The sequence below is a fragment of the Apium graveolens genome, chromosome 5 (genome assembly GCF_009905375.1).
Source record: "Apium graveolens cultivar Ventura chromosome 5, ASM990537v1, whole genome shotgun sequence".
Classification (NCBI taxonomy): Eukaryota; Viridiplantae; Streptophyta; class Magnoliopsida; order Apiales; family Apiaceae; genus Apium; species Apium graveolens.
The window spans coordinates 316,398,619-316,419,326 of record NC_133651.1 but is presented as its reverse complement, the minus strand read 5'-3'; the positions used below and the strand labels follow the sequence as shown (position 1 = coordinate 316,419,326).

At 35.6% G+C, this 20,708-nt stretch overlaps 4 protein-coding genes across 7 annotated transcripts; 2 read left to right on the top strand and 2 right to left on the bottom strand.

Moving 5' to 3' along the window:
• The first annotated feature begins 245 nt into the window (after nt 1-245).
• On the top strand, nt 246-7,758 carry LOC141659553 (uncharacterized). Of its 4 annotated transcripts, none has more exons than XM_074466472.1 (8): nt 246-423; nt 1,254-1,381; nt 1,460-1,569; nt 2,589-5,018; nt 5,578-5,615; nt 5,705-5,843; nt 6,344-6,403; nt 7,526-7,758. In XM_074466472.1, exons 2-7 carry the CDS (start codon nt 1,270-1,272, stop codon nt 6,356-6,358), a joined length of 2,844 nt encoding a protein of 947 aa, XP_074322573.1. In that variant the 5' UTR covers nt 246-423; nt 1,254-1,269; the 3' UTR covers nt 6,359-6,403; nt 7,526-7,758. The 4 variants fall into 4 exon arrangements, 3 of the variants coding, with proteins under 3 accessions (XP_074322573.1, XP_074322574.1, XP_074322575.1); XM_074466473.1 differs by having other exon boundaries at nt 7,484-7,758; XR_012549782.1 differs by lacking the exons at nt 5,578-5,615; nt 7,526-7,758.
• A 748-nt stretch (nt 7,759-8,506) lies between these two features.
• Nucleotides 8,507-13,422, bottom strand: LOC141659552 (uncharacterized). Its single transcript, XM_074466471.1, has 7 exons — nt 13,109-13,422; nt 12,011-12,077; nt 11,589-11,635; nt 10,487-10,574; nt 9,702-9,835; nt 9,417-9,515; nt 8,507-8,815 (listed from the first exon to the last, which is right to left on the bottom strand). The coding sequence occupies exons 1-7, from the start codon at nt 13,334-13,336 to the stop codon at nt 8,741-8,743; spliced, it is 738 nt and encodes a 245-aa protein (XP_074322572.1). The 5' UTR covers nt 13,337-13,422; the 3' UTR covers nt 8,507-8,740.
• Nucleotides 13,423-13,891: 469 nt separating this feature from the next.
• LOC141659551 (large ribosomal subunit protein uL18-like) lies at nt 13,892-17,738 on the bottom strand. The gene is made up of 9 exons (XM_074466470.1): nt 17,644-17,738; nt 16,665-16,734; nt 16,472-16,563; nt 16,116-16,242; nt 15,634-15,713; nt 15,420-15,536; nt 14,809-14,943; nt 14,559-14,728; nt 13,892-14,218 (listed from the first exon to the last, which is right to left on the bottom strand). The coding sequence occupies exons 1-9, from the start codon at nt 17,644-17,646 to the stop codon at nt 14,107-14,109; spliced, it is 906 nt and encodes a 301-aa protein (XP_074322571.1). The 5' UTR covers nt 17,647-17,738; the 3' UTR covers nt 13,892-14,106.
• Nucleotides 17,739-19,723: 1,985 nt separating this feature from the next.
• LOC141661323 (uncharacterized) lies at nt 19,724-20,290 on the top strand. Its single transcript, XM_074468307.1, has one exon. It carries the CDS (start codon nt 19,724-19,726, stop codon nt 20,288-20,290), a length of 567 nt encoding a protein of 188 aa, XP_074324408.1.
• The last annotated feature ends 418 nt before the right edge of the window (nt 20,291-20,708 follow it).

Sequence of the window (20,708 nt, the reverse complement as noted above, 5' to 3'; positions counted from 1 at the left end):
CTCATTGAATATGTCATTCAATATATCCTCGTCCCATCATTTTAATTCTGATTATCAGCTAGCAAACTTTGAATCGTAATATTGTCCAATTTCTCATGCACAAATTAATTGCTTTTAATTCATAAACTACCAGAGATTTCAAACATATTACCAAAAATAAAAATTTTATTTAAGAAATAAAAAGTAATCAATTTAAAGCCCAATTAATGGGTTTAATTTAACCCTAAAACATCATAAAACGTGAACCAAATAGAGCCGTTCTGCAGCTGCGGCTGCTCGAGCGGATATCAGTAAACAAGCGTAGAGCGAGCACATTTATGCAAATATATATAAAATCTGTACACACAAGATTTAAGACTCGTTGGGTTTAATTGAATTAATTACAAGGGTTTCCTCCATCTGCTGCTTCTCCTCCTTTGTTAGGTATGCAATCTTGTTTCGATTTCTTGATGTTTCTGTTAAATTTCTGTTTCTATCTATTTGAACTAAGTTGATTTGCATTGTGCCCTTCTCTCTCTCTCTCTCTCTCTCTCTCTCCATCTTTCACTTATCCCCTCCCTCTCTCTCTCTCTCTCTCTCTCTCTCTCTCTCTCTCTCGCTCTCTCTCTCTCTCGTGCCCACTCTCTCTCGCCCTCCCTCTCCCTCTCTCTCGTGCCCTCTCTCTCTCGCCCTCCCCCCCCTCTCTCTTCCTCTCCTCCCTCTCTCCATCTCTCTCGCCTCTCCCTCCCTCTCTTTCTCTCCCTCCCTCTCACTCTCTCTCTCTCTCTCTCTCTCTCCCCACCCTCCCTTTATCCCCCTCTCGTCATCTCTCTCGCCTCTCTGTCTCTCCCCCTCTATCTCTGTCTGTCTCTCTCTATGTATATATGGATTGTATCTATATCTGCACACAGATCCAGGGAAAGGATTTTAGGAGAAAAGAATGTTTTCAAAAAGGGAAAAGAGTGTAATTTTAATACACAATTTCATTTTTTTTCGATGTACCCATTTTTTTCAAAAAGGGAAGCGAATGTTTTCAAAAAGGGCAAGTTGTTATGAATTCTAGGTTGATATTTAGAGCAAACACGATATCGAAAAGGCTTTAACCTCAAACAATGTGAGGCAAATTTTTGGTGTAAGTGTTGATGAAACGGATATAGATGAAGTTCTTTACCGCTTCCTGCATTCTTAGTTAATCTTTGTAAAAAATATTTGTTGATTATTACGCACTTTTAGCTCAATTTGAGCATCATATCATTCTTTACTATGCAACGTAGGAGAAGACAAGCTTGAATGATGAGAAGTCCAAGCAATGAGAGCTTACCTGCCCTACAAAGACCACAGTATGAAACACGGTCAAGATTTGGGAAAATTGCCGGCAATGGTCTTGGGCCATCATTTTATGGTACTTAGTTTTTGGGTTCTGGCTGTTGCTTATGAAAAATATCATATTATAATACTAGTTTTGGTTTATTTACTGCAGACCATAAGATTACCAGTTGCCCTCAAGAGGTGAACGTAGAAGAAATTCATTCGCACAGTGTTAAGACCAAGGACCTCGGAAGCTGCTTGGCGCCTAACAGTACTAATATGGTCATATCCAATTTTTCGTTGTACATTTTTAAATGCTGTTATATTTAAATACTCAATATGCATTCCGTTCACTTCATGCCTACGAGTACGAATAATATATAGGCTGTGAGTTCTTAGATGGGGAAATTTATAATATGCACGTAGGAACCGAGTAAGTTTATGTAGAAGCGTACTCTAGCAGCATTTGGGGTGTGAGATAGCAGATACTAGAGTAAATATGAATCTTAAGGTATTAAATATGTGATGCATTCAGGGAGCAGGTACTAGATGCTGGGAAATCTTTTACTAGAAATGTATTCAATTTTTAGTGCTAATTTTAGGTCATTCCATTCATTTATCTCTTATATTTGTTACCCAAACAAATAAAATACATTTAAGTTCAAAGTGTAATCTTCTAAAAAGTTTCCACTAAGCTATAATACAAACAGGGAAATTGTAATAAAAAATAACAACAATGTCTTGAGAAAATTACATATAGATGAGGCATATGGATTTTCTTGCTGCATCTTATTTTCAGACAACTTAAACCTGTCGAAGAAGACTACCTGCGCTTATGCTTTAACTTTCATTGAATAGTAGTGTTTCTGGTAAAAGCGTTGCTCGGAAGTACTTGACTGTACCTTTTTTGACAGAAAGGAAAAAATATGTTGCCTTGATGCATCTTATGCAATTAGAACTATCGATGGTTTTAATAGAGATAACATATTTGTGAACTTTATGGGAGAACTCAACAAAAAAGCCGATGTTATATATTCTTTTATGCTTGCTTGATTAGAAAGGGAAGGGGAGGAGGTGTGAGGTCTTTGAGTCAAGTAGCAGCTTGAATGTTTCAAGGATTATTTTACAGATAGGTGTATGGTTATTGGATAAGAGTGAAGTGGATCCTTTGACATAAGTCCATTTTGCACTTTCCAGGGATGTTTTTGTATGTCTTGTCTATTTATTTACGAATTCCAACAATACTTTTTTTGCAAAAAGACATTGTACATATTTTAATTATTTTTTCCACTTCATTACAGCCAGGTGTGCAAAATTCTGACAACTTGCAAAACACTCAAAAGTCAGCCTCTTTCATGCACAAGGATATAGACTTCAACTTGCAAAATTTACGGAAATCACCCAGGTTATCGGTCCAGAATAGAGAGGACAAATATGTGTTTGAATCTAATGAAGAAGGGGTTAAATGTAGATCAAACTCCCAATTAGAAGGCCTGGATAAAAAAGAGGTTACATTGGCCAAGTCTCCTCGAATAGATTATCAGAATATAAGTGTAGAACAAGAACAGGAGACGAACTTGCGAAATGTACGCAAGTCTTCTCGATTTTCTGAAGAAGCTAGAGAGAGAGACATGCAACTTCTCTTTAGAAGTCCTGAAAAAATAACTAACTGTAAAAAGAAGTCTCGAATAAAAGATGTGGATCAGGAGAAGTTCATGTCTCCAGCTGAGGTAAATTTGGTCAACATGGCTAAGGTTCACGAAGAAAGTTCAAATGACGAGGGAAAGAGGGGCATGGGCCTGCAAAGTTTCGTTAATTCTAGTAGCAAAGGAATTTGTACACGTGAGTCTCATATAAATAGCACTTTCAAGAGCAATCTCTCTTTAAAAACTAAGGCCGTGCCAGCCAGTATGCCCCATTTTTCAAACACAGATGTTAGTTATGGTAGAATTATGAACTCGCAGTCCATACGCAAGTCCGTCCGGTTCTCAGGCAAGAATGGGGAGATGGACTTGCAGAAAAAAAATGTGCCCTCCGAATTTTCTTTTGATACTGATGTGGAATTGACCACTGTACTTCAAGTTCAGAACAAGAGTTCAGATTGTGATAAAGGGACGGATTTGAAAACAATGCAGAAGTCATTACAATTGTCTTGCAGGAGCAGAGAGACTAACTTGGATAGAAATATTGAATGTAGTGAGGAAGGGAGAACTATGCCCCAGGAAAACAGCTCTCACTTGAGCACCTCATCTGTGGTCAAGGTATTTAATAAGCCCCAAATTCAGAATGTTTCTGCAAACTCTAATGGACACATGGAATCGATTGACAGGCAAAATTTGACCCACTTGTCGGGCACTAAAAGACAGCGAGACTTGCAAAAATGTAGTAGAAAGGAGGTTAGACTTGGAGCAGAATCCCGGAAAAGGGGCCGCCCTAGGAAATATTTATCTTTAACAAGTGAAGTTGGTTTGAAAAATGCACCCTCAGCTCAGAATCAAACTGTAAAGTCTAATAAAGATGGGATTAATCTTGGAGTCGAGACCCAGAAAAAGGGCTTCGACGGGGGCACTATGTCTCTACCAATTGAAGTTGAGCTGACAAGTGAACTTGGAGCAGAGTCCCGGAAAAGGGGCCGCCCTAGGAAAAAATTATCCTTAACAAGTGAAGTTGATTTGACAAAAGCACTCGCAGCTCAGAATCAAACTGTAAAATCTAATAAAGATGAGATCAATCTTGGAGTCAAGCCCCAGAAAAAGGGCTTCGATGGGAGCCCTATGTCTCTACCAACTGAAGTTGAGCTGACAAGTGAACCTGGAGCAGAGTCCCGGAAAAGGGGCCGCCCTAGGAAAAACTTATCCTTAACAAGTGAAGTTGATTTGACAAAGGCACCCTCAGCTCAGAATCAAACTGCAAAGTCTAATGAAGATGAGATTAATCTTGGAGTCGAGCCCCAGAAAAAGGGCTTCGACGGGGGCACCATGTCTCTACCAATTGAAGTTGAGCTGACAAGTGAACCTGGAGCAGAGTCCCGGAAAAGGGGCCGCCCTAGGAAAAATTTATCCTTAACAAGTGAAGTTGATTTGACAAAGGCACCCTCAGCTCAGAATCAAACTGTAAAGTCTAATGAAGATGAGATTAATCTTGGAGTCAAGCCCCAGAAAAAGGGCTTCGACGGGGGTACCATGTCTCTACCAATTGAAGTTGAGTTGACAAGTGAACCCTCGTTGCACAGTGAATTTGTACAAGCTGATGGATGCCTGCTGAATAAGGCCATTGGTTCACCTCTGAATTCTTCAAAATCACTTCCCTCATTTCAGTATTATGTCAGTTCAGGAAAAGGAATTAATCTAGTTGTTGATTTGAATTCAAGCCCGTCAGACTGGACTAAAAAAATATTTTCTTCTAGTAGTCAGACCTTACAGAATAATAAATTTGAATGTTTTCGCCATGAGATTGAATCATTGAGAAGTAAGAAAATGATAAGTTCACTTGTTTCTACTTCTAATCCATTTAACCCCGGCCATCTACAGAACAATGCTGGTTCACAGTTAGTTAGTGGAGAAACTTGTCCTCTGCGGTCTTACATACCAGAAAGAGATAATGGGTCGTCGGATGTCACTCAGACAAACTCATGCATTGATGTAAGGACAAGGGATGGTCATATAGAAAACTCCAGTGATGTTAATACTCAAACTTCTGGAGACAACATATCTTCGCATCAAGAATATCTGGTACTTAATTTATAGTAATGGTTCATACCATGCGAATTTAAAATTCTTAAATGACTTCCCGCACACTATTTGTTAATCGGAGTTCTGTCTAATTTTCCAGTGAGAACAAGCCTTTTCTTGTAAAACACTAGGGGTTTAGGATGTACGTTATTTTAAATGGCACCTTGGCATACTAGTTTGTTGGGAGTTGCACATTGACTTTTGAATTTAAGCATTGGACCTATTCAATCTTTGCTACTGATACTATATTGCATTAGTTGATAGATAAATAAATAGCCAACAAGGGAATGATTAAACTTTTAGTACATGGTATATGTGTAATTGGGTGATATGCTCTCTGCATTAGAAACTTCATGGTCCTAAAATTCTATGCTTTTTCAAATTTTCTCTCTACTGGTACTTTCTTTTGCGTGTGTGAATAAAGCAACTGGTCTCTTCTTGATAGTACACTGTGATATTAAGCTCGTGACCTTGAGTTGCTGCAATTTATATATGTTTTTCTTTCCTTGATAGTTGTTAACTCTGTTTCGCTTTATCTATTCTTAATCTACTGATTCAGGAGACAAGGATCACCATTCTTGAGACAAAAGCTTCAGAGTAAAACTTTTTCTTAAACAACTAGTTGGGTGATAATTTTGATGTCTTCTGCACAGTCTAAATGTTTCATTTTTTTTTCATACTGGCAGACAGTCAAGTGAAAAGCCAATGAATACTATACCTGATGGTAGTCACAAGAGAAAAAAGCTAGGCAGGAAAATTTGCGGGATGCGTTTGAAATGTGGGAAGCACCTTGGTACAAGAAAATCAATTCGGCTGTGGCATCAGGTTTAAATTATTTTCTGCATTTTCCATAAATTGTAACATTCAATTTGCAGAATCTAATTTGGTCATAGCGATTGGTTTATTAAAAAAATCAATAGCTTTTAGAGGACTATTATCCTAGTATAACAGTAATTAAAATGTATCTTTCTATATCCATTTTGTACTGAAGTAAAATCTTAATATTGGGCTTCCCATGGTTAAAACTATGTGACTGCATATGTAAGACTATTGGGGCAAAGTCTCCCTGTGTATTATTATACCCTGGTAATGAACTAAAGTCTAAAAGGTAAACAGAGTTGTAGAAGAAATAAATATTTAAATAGCATGAACCTAAAGCAAATGGGACAGTAGTCTCGGAATTATTAATCCCATAAACAATATAGCTCTAGTATGCTGTTATCTTGCTTAGTCGTGTTTTTCTTTATGATAAACTATGTTTAAAGTCACTATTTTCTATCTCTGTGCTCCCTAACATTTTTGTGTTCTTTTCAAATTATCCGCAGGGAAGTCCTCGGTGATTCGGGTGGGTTGTTTTGGTTTACAGATCCGTAGGGAGTTGAGCAGTAAGTATTGAATACTCTTACATCACTGTATATAAATAAAGTTATCTATCATGATAAGCTGAATATCTTTGCTTTGTTTTATAACATTCGACTATACATAAACAAAAGTATCAATATTTAGGTAAGATATGATATCCTGTATTGTGTAGTTGCAATCTTCTATTTCCTTTTCCCATTTGAGCGCAGCCTCCTCTGTCTCTTTTTCTCTCCAGGAACGCGAATATTAATCTAGGGTTCTCTCCAACTTCTCAACGTCTCACCCTCAAAATAACGGATAAAATATATAAAATGGTTTTGATAAGTATATAGTAATAAAAGAAATTATCCTAAAAAGAACATATTTCTATTAGGAAATTTCGTAGCCTGCTGTTACTGGGCTTTTATTGGCAATTGAGGGCATATAATGATAAAATAAAGGCCTTCTTCCGAGTTAGTGGCCGGAAACAGACTTCTAGAACTCCAAATAAAGCCCAAACAGTGAATACTGCTAAATCTGTCCAAAAATCCCAATTTTCATTCAATGAACTCCAAATATTCCAATTTAAGCTCCAATCGAGTAATTCCTGATTTGTACAGTAAAACATTAAAACACATTAAATAAAAATCCAGTTCCATACAAAAATACTTGAAACATAGGGATAAACCAATATTAAATTATTTACTTAACAACATTCATAGTAATGGTTGAAGACACCTAAACTTCGGTAGACTTTTTAGATAATGATATCTTCATTATCTATAGGATGCATCTAGATATGTAAAACGGATTCGAAGTATACCAATACTAGTTAATTTAGAGAAACCTGCATGCATGCGCAGTTAATTACTTGCTACTAAACAATGTAGCGAATATTTTTAACACTGATTTGCTTTATATTACAGCAACAATGGAATTTAATGCTGTTATCTTCTTGATTATATTTCAGATGTTGTATGCATCTAGATATGTATAACGGATTCGGAGAATACCAATACGGCAATACTAGTTAATTTAGAGAAACCTGCATGCATGCACAGTTAATTACTAGCTACTATAGAATGTATTGAATATTTTTAACACTGATTTGCTTTATATTACAGCAACAATGGAATAATGCTGTTATCTTCTTGATTGTATTTCAGATGGGCAACACCTTGATCATCGTCGCCTCCGTCTAGAAAATCAAATTTGCAAACTAGTAATAATATGTTGTAGGTGCTACAATTCTGGAGATTGTTTTATTATGTAGTTAGCGTCTCTATAGGGATTCTCTACATGTTTCCGTTTTCATATTTGTGCTGCACTGGTATGACAATGTATGTCAACAATTTTGGTGTCAAAATTTAAAAATGTTAATTTCATCTCATGTTCTTTTTCCTTCTTTTATCTATTTCTTTCATCATTCATGCAGAAAATGATCCAGATTGATTTTTGAGAGTAATGCTTACAAAAATATTAGACACTGTGAACTTTGTAGTTGCTAAAGATGCAAGTCTGAAAGATCCTTACTGTATAACATTTTCTTTATCATTCGGAGTGGTAGCATTTTAGTCAAGACAAGGAAATCTAGTTGCAATTGCAAGTGAACTTGATAATAAATTATATCAAGTATCTCAAATTTTTTAAAATTATTATTTTATAATTCATCATATTCTAAAAGAAGTTTCTATGAAATATTATAGATTGCAAATTTAAAACACTAATGGGAAATTTAAAATATCAATTATTTGTCTAGGTAACCTTGTTTTAGTAATGGGAAATCATGAACTTTTCATTATACTGACAAATACAAGACAACTAAATGAAGTTTTAATAAAGACATAAATTAAGTTTTTATAGATAGAATATGCCATCCAGTTTTAAATGGTTCTTTTTATTCCTCTTCTTCCTCAGCTCTTTCACAAGAATGGTTGTTACAACATATCGTACCAAATTACGGTGTAAAATTAGGGGAAATTAACGGGGTATGGTATGCTATAATATCTCCGAGAGACAGAAAGACGCATATAACAGGCATACCATACATGAGAATTTGTTACCAGCTTGCCTTCCTCAGGATAATCATTTATCATTCAATATATTCTTACATATGCTGATATGCATGTCTAGAGAAGCGCAAAAAGTCCAAATAAAAATTTCATACTTGCATTCCTCAGGATAATCATTTATCATTCAATATATTATTACATATATGCTGATATGCATGTCTAGAGAAACACAAAATGTCCAAATAAAAATTTCATATGCAAAGCAATTTGCAGGATAATCGCCATCTGATATCCATTAGCAACAAAGAATGCAAGGTCATAGATAATCTTGGACGACTGAGATATTTCAGCAACAATTGGGTTTGAGAACTACTGTTTCTTCGGATACTCTCGTGGTCCAAATATGGTAGATCCGATTCTTACACTTGTACTACCTAGTTCAATCTGCAAAGAACAACAATGCATGTCAGTAGGTCTGTAATTATTCTTGTAATACCAAAAAATGCCATCTTACAATTCTTTAAGACTTTAAATTGGCTAGATAACTACTGAATCTCTTTATGTACAACACGGGAAAAATATCAGTGCTCCAAAATTAAAATATTGGATTTTTAAACATGAAATCGTATTTTATAGGCGAGAAATGGCTTCCAGCATATATAGGCTGTATATTTACACTCTTCTTGATGTGGGTGTAGATGGAAGGTTAAAGAAAATCGTGAATTGGATAAGAATAATTGAAATGGACTAAAGACACAGAAATTCAATTGGAATTATCTTACAGATCTTTGAAAAGAAAAAAAGGGTAGAACCAGACAAGTTGACCGTGTCGCTGTGAACATTACTCATCCAGAAAAATAGGTTTAAAATCAACAGTAGAATATACTACTAAATAAGAGAAAGGTGTTAAACCTTGACCTAGACGGACAATTAATAGCTCAAAGTTCATGTATCAAAACGAAAGTCAAGTTCACAAGAGGCACATGGTATAATCATCGGGATGCAAGTTTATAAAAAGAACACCCCAATAAGGTATATAGCTCACTGCTTGTTCAAAGTCGCCAGACATGCCCATTGACAGCTGGCATTGGTCCAGAGTCATTCCGATAGCCTTGCAAACTTCAATTTTGCAATTTGACAAAGTCTGTAACATATAAACAACATAATTATGAATCTGAACTCCATTAATTGATCACCAGGAAGAAAAATTCAAGATCCATAGATTGCGGAAGTAGGAAAGCACAAGTAGCCCAATGAACTGAAAGTCAAAACTAAATATGCATAAAATAAAAGTTAAAAATTACTAGCCACGAAGAAAATATGAGACTACCTTAAAATTCTCAGGAGTTGAGGAATAATCTGCCATTCCAATCGTCATTAAGCCAGAAAACTCAAGATTCGGGCAGCCCATTCTAACATGTTTCACTAGCTCTACACAGCCTGAGGGATCAACCCCAGATTTTGCTGCCAAAAAGACACAATCACAAGTACAAAGTTCGGGTATTCAGTCTTCATAAATACCGATTATTGAAAGCAATACAAGTTCTGCAGTGGGAAAGAGCCATTAACCGTCACAAAAGCATTATACATTGGCATGCAGATAACTTTAAGGAGCAAGCAGATGTTTGAAAATCTGTTATCATGTGCTGACAAATAACAGCAGTAGGGCATCCTAATCAGTGAAGAGAGGCCCTAGCATTGTAGCATAGTGGATACCCCTCTTTTTTTGGTAACAAGTGGTAGAGGGTTTAAGCCTTGGGGAGGTATGTGTGCGTGAGTATCTGAAGTTTGATATGTGACCTAAACCTAAAAAAACCAGTAAAGAGAGAACAGCAAGTCCAGTTTTGACTTGAGCATATAGTTTGAGTAAAACCTCCTAATGATGTCAAATTTTATAAAGATAAGGAATGGTGTAGGTGAACTACTACTTAACCCAAAGGGATATATTTTTTTATTGTAGCAACAATCCCTGCACAAAAGCCTAATTCCCTGCTACTTAAAATAAAGACAAACAAATGCATTCGGCATTGCATGAATTCACTCACTGATCTCATTCTTCAAACCTCGCCCTCCAATAAATACTTTTTGAAATTTGAATGTTGCAAGTACACTTACATGTTTCTCCACTGGTATTTACTTGTACCAAAACCTTCAAAGGCTTTCTTTTGATGTTTGCAACAGCACGGTCAAGGTGATTTGCAATCTGTTCATCCAAAATTCATGGTAATATAATGTCATTGTGAGAGATGTACCTAGAAGATCTGTTACAAAACAAGGGAATTTCATCTGAGTAACTAAATTTTTTTTGCTGAATTACAGATAGGTTCATGAGGAAAACAAGAAGAGGTATTAAAATTAGCATGACGTTACTCCGATATTTAAGAGGCTACTCTAGGTGTCACAGAATATTTTCCAATACAGATAATTTTTATAGAATGTAGCATTGAACAAAATATTAAGGTTTGATATTCAGCAAAACCACTGGAATGTACTTAAGACATAATGCAAAGAAGTTGTGGTCTACATTAACATATCCTCCATTTACAATAAAAAAAATCCATAATACATTGGTTATATAGGACTGTTGTGAGTAGAGAGTTTCAGCAATCAGAATCTGGGGGTCAAGGTATAGGGGGTTGGTCATATAGGAGTGTTGTGCCTAGAGATTTTCGGCAGTCAGGACTTGGGTGCAAGGTACAGGGGTTGTTCATAGGAGTAAAGTGGGTAGATAGTTTCTTTTTTTAATCTCAGGGTACCATCTCTTCAGTACTTTATCATCATTGTATCGCATGCTTGCTGGTACATTAATATTCACTATTCTATCACAAGATATAAGTTCGCTATTGTATTCATAGGGTGCTTGTATGTACATAATTAACATATAGTGCTATTGCTCTGTCAGAAGTCGGGGATCTTTACAGAAACAACCTTTTTGCTCTTCTAAGGCACCTTCCCTGCTCTCCTATACAAGTAGATACACTGGGTAGGTTGTGTTTGGTTTAGAAAGAAAGATTGTACTCGTATTATAACATGTAGGACTTGAGCTTAAGAAAAGAGTGTGACGAGTTTTATCAAGCAAAATAAGCTGTTCCGGGTCCAACCTACCAGAATTTTGAAGCTATCCTATATTAATGCCGTAGAGAACTAATTTCTACATAGACGTGTCCTGACACTACAACTCCCAAATAATTGATCAGTGCAATGAATTAAGTTTTACCTTCTCATTATCAACACCCTCGACCATAGCAAGATTGGGGACAGCAGCTGCATTAAAGAAGAACACTGTCAGCGCAATTCGTGTGGCTATGCAATGCCAAATGTACCCCTTATTTAAATATTTTACTAAAAGTTAGTAATAAAATTCTAAATTTGGACCCTTATAACCTTATTAAGTGTAGTTTGGCCTAAAAATATTAAAACGATATTTTGTTCCCCCACAAAAACTTAAAAAAAGCAAGTACAATCTAACTTATCCTCAACTTTCCTTGCTCAGCCATTGAGCACAAATGCAATGTACTTAAATCTTATGAAATGGAATTAATGTCTTTGTGTTACTATTGTACCTACACATAACTTAATATAATAAATTGCCGAAATTAGAAGGAGATATTTACTTGGGGACAAGAATGAGATTTATACCCAAAAGTGACTTTGCTTTATTACTCTGCAAATGCCCAATAAAATGCCATTGAATGTCTTCAGGAAGCTGCACATACATGTTTGTTATTTTTATACAAGTAATAGAATAAACAATGCTAGAACACCCAAAAAAATGTTGAGTTGTCAATTTACTATTGATTTCTCCCTCGTTAATGGAATAGAGCCCATGCATACATATGGACACCGCCAATTGAAACAATTTTGAGATTTTTGGCAACTCAAGCATTGCTCTTAAACTTGTTAATAAAATAATACAAGATCCTGGTAAACCTTCTCCTAACGCGTTGAGCTTTAAAAGCTCAGGGGTTGGGGTTAGTATAGGTCTCAAGTTCGATTCAACTTGTAACTTAACAAAACTAACACTCCTTCGGTCTCATAATAAACACTCTATTTTCTTTTGGGAGTAGTTTTAGAGGTACCAAATTGTAGAGCTGTAATTTGAGTCGATTTGCACGCAACCAGCTCGAGCTCATGTAACAGGACTAGACTACAACTTGTATATATCAGCCAAGCTCGAGCTCGTTTAGTTGAAAAAGTCCGAACCCGGCTAAAATTCGGCTTGAACTTGAAAACTCGACTCAGCTCAAACTCAAACTCATTTATAATTACAAATGAAGTATTACTATTTTTTTTTTACTATTTATGAATTGAATGTTTAAAATCGACTTAATTTGCTGGAAAATAAGCTCAAATCGACTTCTTCATTAAACGAGTCAAGTTTAGAGTCTCGAGCTTGTTTAAGTTAAAAAAAGTCGAACTCGTGTATTATCTAATATATCAATTAGATACTCGACCCGACTGCGCTCCAATAACTGCCTAGCCAAATTAATTCATATATGACGTTGCATCGCTTACGTAGCATTAAGTAGAATCGATCATATATTTGTAAAACCAGAGGGCCTTCAAATTTAATTGTTTTATAACTTATAAGTCATAATCAATTAAAAATTAGAATTAAAATGGGAGAGTGGTTGTTATTAAAATTAGAGAGAGAGAGAGATTAGGATTAGAATGAGAGGGAGGGAGAGAGAGAGAGAGAGAGATTAGAAAGAGAGAGAGCGAGAGAGAGAGAGAGACCTGAGGAGCTTTATCAATAAATTCCTGGACGTAATTTTCACCAAAACAGCGATGACCAGCGTCATAAAGCTGGCGAATGAGAGAGATAGGTTTAGTTTTACCAACAGCCACAACTCGAACATCATTACCACTACGCCCAGATCTCTCTGCAGCCTGACGTACACGATGTAACACTGATTGCAGAGCCTTCACAGCTACCCCTTCCACCACCGGAGCAGCAGCTGCCATTTTTCTATTAATTAAACTACTATTATTACAACCTGGGAATATGTTGTACTTGTATGTATATATGACTCTGATGTATGTTCGTGTAGTAATAATACATGTAATGTGTAATAAGCTCCTTCAATTATCAAGCTAAAAAAATGTGAGGTTGGTAATCATTTTCCCCCAGATTTTTTTGTTGCAAATTTACGAAAATTTCATTATTTTTAATGATTTGTTTTAAATTGCTAGTGAACTTTTTTTTGTAACATATTGTTAAAAAATGTGAACTTTCAACTTGTCTTATATTTGTATCTTATTATTAAAATAATAATATTTGAATTTTAATATTTGAATTTTAATGAGAAAGGAAAGTAAATAATGAAATCATGTTTAAAACCAAAGGAAGAAGGAAAAATGCTACATTAGCAACAAAAAAACATGAATGTAGCAGTATATACTTCCAATATCATAAAAAAAATTACATATACACCTATAAGATGGACAAACATTTAAATCACCATTTACCCAGAAACACTTCTTGATTGATATCAATAATTAAAAACCAACAAACAAGAGTAATAAACATAACCCAAAAAAATATTGATTTTAGCAGCATATAACTTTTTGCTTGTTTGGAATGAAAGATGAGTTTCATAATACCCATCAAGGTCCATAATCCTTGTAACCTCAACATTACTTAATGTGCAAAATTCAGGGGACTGAAAAAAAACAAAATGGTACTGAACTACTGGGGTAGATGGAGAAGATATTTCAAACATGCAAAGATATATCTAATCATCATCCTCTTCATCGTCGTCAGCTCCTGCTGCGTTATTAAGGGCATTCAAGCGCTCAATCAACTTGTTCTTCCTTTCATCATATGTGAGTTTCTTCAAGTTGTACCTGCACCATACATTCACATAGTCATTAATAAAAATCAAGTCATATGTAGCAAAATCCCACTACACAACCGCAACTCTGTATGCAACGTGCAATACTATTATCAAGGGCAAGAAACTAGAAACTAGAAACCAGGACACTGGAAAGACGATATGAGAATAAACTAGGGATTATTTTATTTTTTAGCTCATTGAAACTAGGATTTTTCAAGCAAGCTGTCTAGGAAAAATTATAAAAATTTGCTGAAAGATTAGAATTATTAACAAGTCAACAAGAAACAAAGAATAATACTGAAAAGTAACTATTATGAATAATGCTTTGAACAGCTTATTAGCTCGCATACCTCTTGTGCTCCTTGGGTTGCTGTTTCTCCGACTTCTTAACTGTTGGATCTGCACGGATCGCTGCATGAACTTTCTTGTATAGCTCATCAATATTATCTGCGTCAATTCCTTTCTTAGCATATAATGAGAAGTGAGTTTGATATTTCTCGGGCTCATCTTCAATCAGTGTCTGCAAGGAAAATTAACAAGATATAGTCACTAACAATAGTGCAAGTACGATTAGAATCGATCAGAATGAATGATCCTCACCCTCATGTATGCAGCAACATGGCCACCATAGATATACTTGTGGTGAACCTCAGCATCAAGCTGTTTAGAATCCTTTGAGTAGCCAGCAAATCGTTTTTCACTGTGAGGAATGTCAAGGCCACCATCCAAAGCACCCTACAATTAACAACAGAATAAGTTCTAGTATATATGCACAAACACAAGCAATTACATGCTAACCAATACCATATTATTTGTACACCAGACATACACTTTCTAATTGAGACCCAAGTCACACTCAATATTACATGCTGGCATTTAGTACATACAAGCATATAGTGACTAGGAGCTAGGACGACTCCATCCAAGACAGTAATATTTAACTACAAAAAAGTGGGGTAAAATGAAAAAAGTATACCCATAATTGAAACCATTGAATCAAATTTATACACAACATAACTTGTGGGAACAACAAGAAAGATTATCGTATTTCAGTAGTATTTGCGAACATTGTAAATAATACAATATTATAGTACGGATAAAAAAGGGTACGTAGATACAGATATTCTGTATCAAGTAATGTAACATTACTGTGAAAAAAAGATGGATCATGTACAATTATAGTTAATGTTTCATAATATACCGATCCATACCTTAAGAGCACCAAAGACACGATTGCCTGTAGTAGTCCTTAAAAGGCCAACATCAAGTAGAGCCCTGAAGGGTCTTCGGCTTTCAGCAGGTTCAACTGAATAATCCTCTCCAGTTGCCTGAAAGATAGATGTAAAAGAATGAAGATATTGTAATTTACAGATTAAAAGCAGTGAATATTCTTCAGATACAATTAATGAAGAGTAACTGTGTCACCTCAACATTGCCTTCATACTCATCATCCATTTCAAGCTTTTTCAAAACACGGCGGGCTAAGAGAAGTCCCGTACAGTATGCTGATAAATAGTTTAATGGCATGTTAATGTCTTAGATGACAGCATGTAAGAATTAACAGAGAGTTGTATTCTGTATCCTAGAATCATGCTTATACTTTCATCAAATTTAGAATAAGTCCTCTACAAGTACAGCTGTATTACTGCTGCATCTCATTACTAAGTGTCAATCTACTGATCTCCCTCCTCCAGCTGTTGTAATCTTTTATCAGCTACGCATAATAAGTTCTTAGCCTGATACTACTACGCATAACTATATGCCAGTCTCTCTCTATCCTTCTGTACACAATACTCAGGATATATTTACCATAACTTCAACAAGTTCCCTAGTTTGTTTCCTTCAGTTTGCAAAAGATGATGTTAAACAGCGATAAATAATAAACCATAATGAAATTGCTCTCATACCTGCAGCATAATTTGTGAGACCTACTTCAAGCCCGTATCGAGGAAGCTCATGTGAATACGCAGCTGCAAGCACCATATCTCCAGCTATGGTAGCAGAGATGATTTGTGCAGTGATATCCTTGTTGGTCTAGAAGCTAAATTAAGGTTTAACTCATATATTTAAACTAGTTATGCTAGAATTTTGAGATTTTGAAGGCAAAAAAGAAAATTTGTTGTCAGTAATCTGCAAACACGTCTATAGAAGACATGATGCCAACATACGAAAACTTGGATGATGGCAACATATAATTGCAACTTACGGAAAAGATAATATTAAACATAGGACTACAATTTCATACAAACAGCCTTAAGGATACAAATCGCACAACAAAGCGGTACTTGGGAGTGTTGTACTTGTTCTTGTCCTGATTGATCAAGCGAATCCTGGCACGGTAATCAGTTTTTCCCTCTACAAAAACACCGTCCATCAGTAAAAACATTTCAAGATATAACAGAACCAACTCAAACCAAATCTATAAACCAAGACAAATAAAACATCTCAATGTTTACCTCGCCTTCTCTTAAACTTAACCTGAAACCTCTTGAAGTAAGCTCTCGGTTTGTTAGCTTTGACAAACACCTGAATGACAAATATTAAGATAAGCATACTTTAAATCTATCTAAGAAACACTATAAAATACAAAACTCTAAATTTATATCGCACGCAATCTCGACAAGTGTTTCGTAATCGGATACATAAACAAATTATGAAAAACTTGAGTCATTGCAAATACAAGTATACTTCAAATCCAGCTAAAATATTAACGAAAACTCCGAATTTAAATTAAACGCAATCTCGAGAAATGCTACATAAGCATATACACAAACAAATAAAGACGTACAAGTCACAGACATACATCAATCCAGCTAAAAACACTATAGATATCAATATAAACTCTGAATTCAAATCAAACGCAATCTAGAGAAATGCTACATAAGCATGTACATAGTAAACAAATAAACACGTACAAGCAACAGGCATACATCAATCCACCTAAAAACAGTATGGATATCAATATAAACTCTGAATTCAAATCAAACGCAATCTCGAGAAATGCTACATAAGCATGTACAATCCAGCTAAAAACACTATAGATATCAATATAAACTCCGAATTTAAATTAAACGCAACCTCGAGAAATGCTACATAAGCCTGTACACAAACAAATAAAGACGTACAAGTCACAGACATACATCAATCCAGCTAAAAACACAATAGATATCAATATAAACTCAGAATTTAAACTAAACGCAATCTCGAGATTACGAAAACTTCACACGGAACATAAATCAGCACAAATCGATACGTTTGCAAATTAAATACATATATACACTACAATCACAAATTATAGTACTGGAAATCAAAAAATTAGACAAAATTGAAAATGATGAATTTATACAATTAAATACATAAATACAATTGAAAATGTAAGTATTGCAGATCGATTAATATAAACAAATGAGAAATTGAAAGGAGAGTTGAATTCACCATTGTTGCGCTAAGGTTGAGTCTCGAGTGGCTGCGAAACTAGGGTTTAAGTGATATGAGATGTGTGTGCATATATGCGTGGTGAGTAGGGCTGTTTTGTTTTTATAAGGAGGCCCAATGGGCTTGCAATCAAGTGGCCCAGATAAATTAGAAGACAAAAATTTCATAATAAATTAATAAAATATATAGGAATAATGAAAACAAGCATTGTTTTAAGTAATTATTATTTTATTATTTTAATTTTAATTTTATAAAAGAAATCAAATACCTAAAGGCCCAAGAAGAGAAGTTTTAGAAATAGGAGACGTTATCTACTATATAAAGGTAAAAAAATATGATAAATATTGTAAATGTAACACTTTCCCATATATATAAGAGAAAAGAAAATAAATAGAAAGAATTGGTTTATTCAGCTTATTCTTGAATATTTTTTTGTCAAAAAGTGGAAAAAAAGATGTGAATTTGGGGAGAAATTTACTTCATTTTGTTTTCGGATTTTCGTCCCATTTTTTAAAAAATTAGAAAAGAAAGTAAAATGAATCATTTTCTATTTTTTTGTTTTTTATATTAAATTCGGGAAAATATTGTAATATTAACGTTAGAAGAAGGAGACTTGCCTGGTCAACCAAATTAAAGTAACGAGAGTTAATAATTTCTTATCGACCAAAAAAATCTTTATCTTCTAAGAAAATGGTCGATGAGGGATAAGAAACAATTAAAAAATAAAAAAGACCAGAGAAAATATCCCTCAAAGAAAAATTAGAAAATTTTCCGATGAGAAGAAGAATTTTGGAGAACGTAACATTACTCTAAATAAAAATATCCCACGAAGACCAGAGAAATAATTAACGTCTCATAACAAACATATACTTATAAAACTTTTTGCAATGGAGGTGAAATTCTAATAAATATGCAGTGTCGAGGGCTCTTTCAAGTCCTGAACACTCGTTTTAGTTTAAAAATATTGTTGTGTACGTATACTTCTGCTGGGTAAAAAAAGAGAAAGAATTTAAAATAGGAAATTAGAATCTTAAAATAAGAGTTTGTAATAAAAAAAATCAATAAAAGGCCCAATTCTAAAAGAAAAAGCCCAAAAAAGGTTTGGCTTCCTATAAATACAGACTAATGGTCTAACTTGTAAAAGGTTGGAAAAAGAAATATCAATAAAGAGTATAATTTCTCGTATAAACATGACTCAAATTTAGGTTCATTATTTGGCGCTAGAAAGAACTCTTAAATTTGATACTCCAACATGATCATTGAAGAAACAGATCCAGAGAAATGTGGGAACACGACTGAGATCCAAACTGTTTAAAAATCAGAACATGTTGCTCCTGCAGAAAATGATAAAATATCGCTGACCCTTAAACCAAGACGGTTGTTTCCGGTGGAGGAAAACCCCTCACCTGAGGGATCTCAGGCACTGAGACAACCAGTTAAACGCAATAGGAAAATTATTAAGGATACTCATTCTCGTGTTTTAACAAAAAAGGGGAAGTATGTGCTATCCAGTGATGCTAAGTTGCACTTACAAAAGTTGAAGCAGAAGAAACTCTTACGAGAGTAAGAGATGGATGGTGCAGAAGGCTCGGACGAAGAGCTCAAGATGTTAGAGGCTGAAACTCATAGATTAGAGGCGAAATTGGAAAAAATAAGAGAAACTCAACGTTTGCAGCAAGAGTTGAAACAAGTTTCGATTAAGGAAGGTGGTGATGCGGAACTTGATTATGTAGAGCTTTCGGAGGACGATGATGATTACTATTATGACGAAGAGGAGGTTTCTACCGAGTTTATATATTCAAGGCCCCGACACCCCGAGACAGTGTCTTCAGGGGGGACTCCGCAAGGATCGATGTCAACAGACTCGATCTCACAGGAAGAGTTCCTAAAAATGCAGGAAGATATGGCCCAGTTGCGAGATCTAGTTCGCACTTAATCAAGGTTCGAAACCCCTGTGAAAAGCCCTCTCTCTCGAAGTATCGAGAAAGCAAAAATAGACAGGACTTTAAAAACTCCGACACTTGATCAATTTGATGGATCCTCTGATCCATCGGGTTTCCTTAACACCTTTGACGGTCGAATGGCATTTTACAGACACTCTGAAGTCGCCCGTTGCCAATTGTTCTCTACATGCTTACAAGGCACAGCCCTACGTTGGTACAACAATCTCCCATTTAGGTCAATCGGCTCTTGGACTACGTTGAAGACTAAATTTCAGACAAGATTTTCAAGCAACTACAAAGGGGGAAAAATTACAGCATCTTTGATTATGATGCGACAACGGCCTAGCGAATCCCTGAGAAGCTATTTAGGTCACTTTCGTCAAGCTATATCTGAGATAACAGACCTAGAGGAGTCTTTGGCGATGAATTATTTAGCAGCGGGCATTGATGGAAGCCGACATGGCATTTTAATAGAAGAACTCATAGAAAAACTTCCTCGACACCTCCATGCGGCGTTCCAGATTGTTGAACACCGTATGACACTTCAAGAGGCAGTGGGTAGTATAAGATCTCCGAGACGCTCTAGTTACAAATATGACAGGTCAAGAGCTCATAGTCCCCAGACTCCGAGATCGCGAGGATATAATTCCAAATCCCCTCGACATTCACCAGCAAGAAGAGATAATAGAAAGGAAGAACATTGAACCCCGATGAGTCATGAATATCAACGACGGTCTATCTCAGACCAAAAATGGCAGCCCCGGGACAGAAAAGATAAAGAGTTTACTAAACTCATATTCGATAATACAAAGATTTAGGCAATTTTAAAGACGAAACCCGACTTTCGACCCCTGAGGCCGATGAAGCCGGGTCGTCCTCCGCGTTCTCGGTATTGCGACTATCATGAAGATACTGGACACACAACATAACAATACTACCAATAAAGCAATCTCATTGAATCCAAAATCAGGAAAGGCCATTTCGTTCATTATATCGAAGGACAAGGCCAGACTCATCAGAGATAAGATGACAGAATAATCGATGTAATCTTCGGGGGTTACACCACCGGAGGCATGTCAAACAACTCTCGTAAGTCGTACGCCCGAGAAGTGTGTAAAGTTA

Coding starts and splice junctions, on each gene's coding strand:
- LOC141661323 (XM_074468307.1), top strand. CDS start 19,724: ATGGCATTTTACAGACACTCTGAAGTCGCCCGTTGCCAATTGTTCTCT.
- LOC141659551 (XM_074466470.1), bottom strand. Junction 15,714..16,115: donor TCTCACAAATTATGCTGCAG/GTATGAGAGCAA, acceptor ACTATTTATCAG/CATACTGTACGGGACTTCTC. Junction 14,944..15,419: donor GTGTCTTTGGTGCTCTTAAG/GTATGGATCGGT, acceptor TGTTAATTGTAG/GGTGCTTTGGATGGTGGCCT.
- LOC141659552 (XM_074466471.1), bottom strand. CDS start 13,336: ATGGCAGCTGCTGCTCCGGTGGTGGAAGGGGTAGCTGTGAAGGCTCTG. Junction 10,575..11,588: donor AGGGTGTTGATAATGAGAAG/GTAAAACTTAAT, acceptor TTGGATGAACAG/ATTGCAAATCACCTTGACCG. Junction 9,516..9,701: donor CAACTCCTGAGAATTTTAAG/GTAGTCTCATAT, acceptor TATATGTTACAG/ACTTTGTCAAATTGCAAAAT.
- LOC141659553 (XM_074466472.1), top strand. CDS start 1,270: ATGATGAGAAGTCCAAGCAATGAGAGCTTACCTGCCCTACAAAGACCA. Junction 1,570..2,588: donor CGCCTAACAGTACTAATATG/GTCATATCCAAT, acceptor ACTTCATTACAG/CCAGGTGTGCAAAATTCTGA. Junction 5,019..5,577: donor CTTCGCATCAAGAATATCTG/GTACTTAATTTA, acceptor CTACTGATTCAG/GAGACAAGGATCACCATTCT.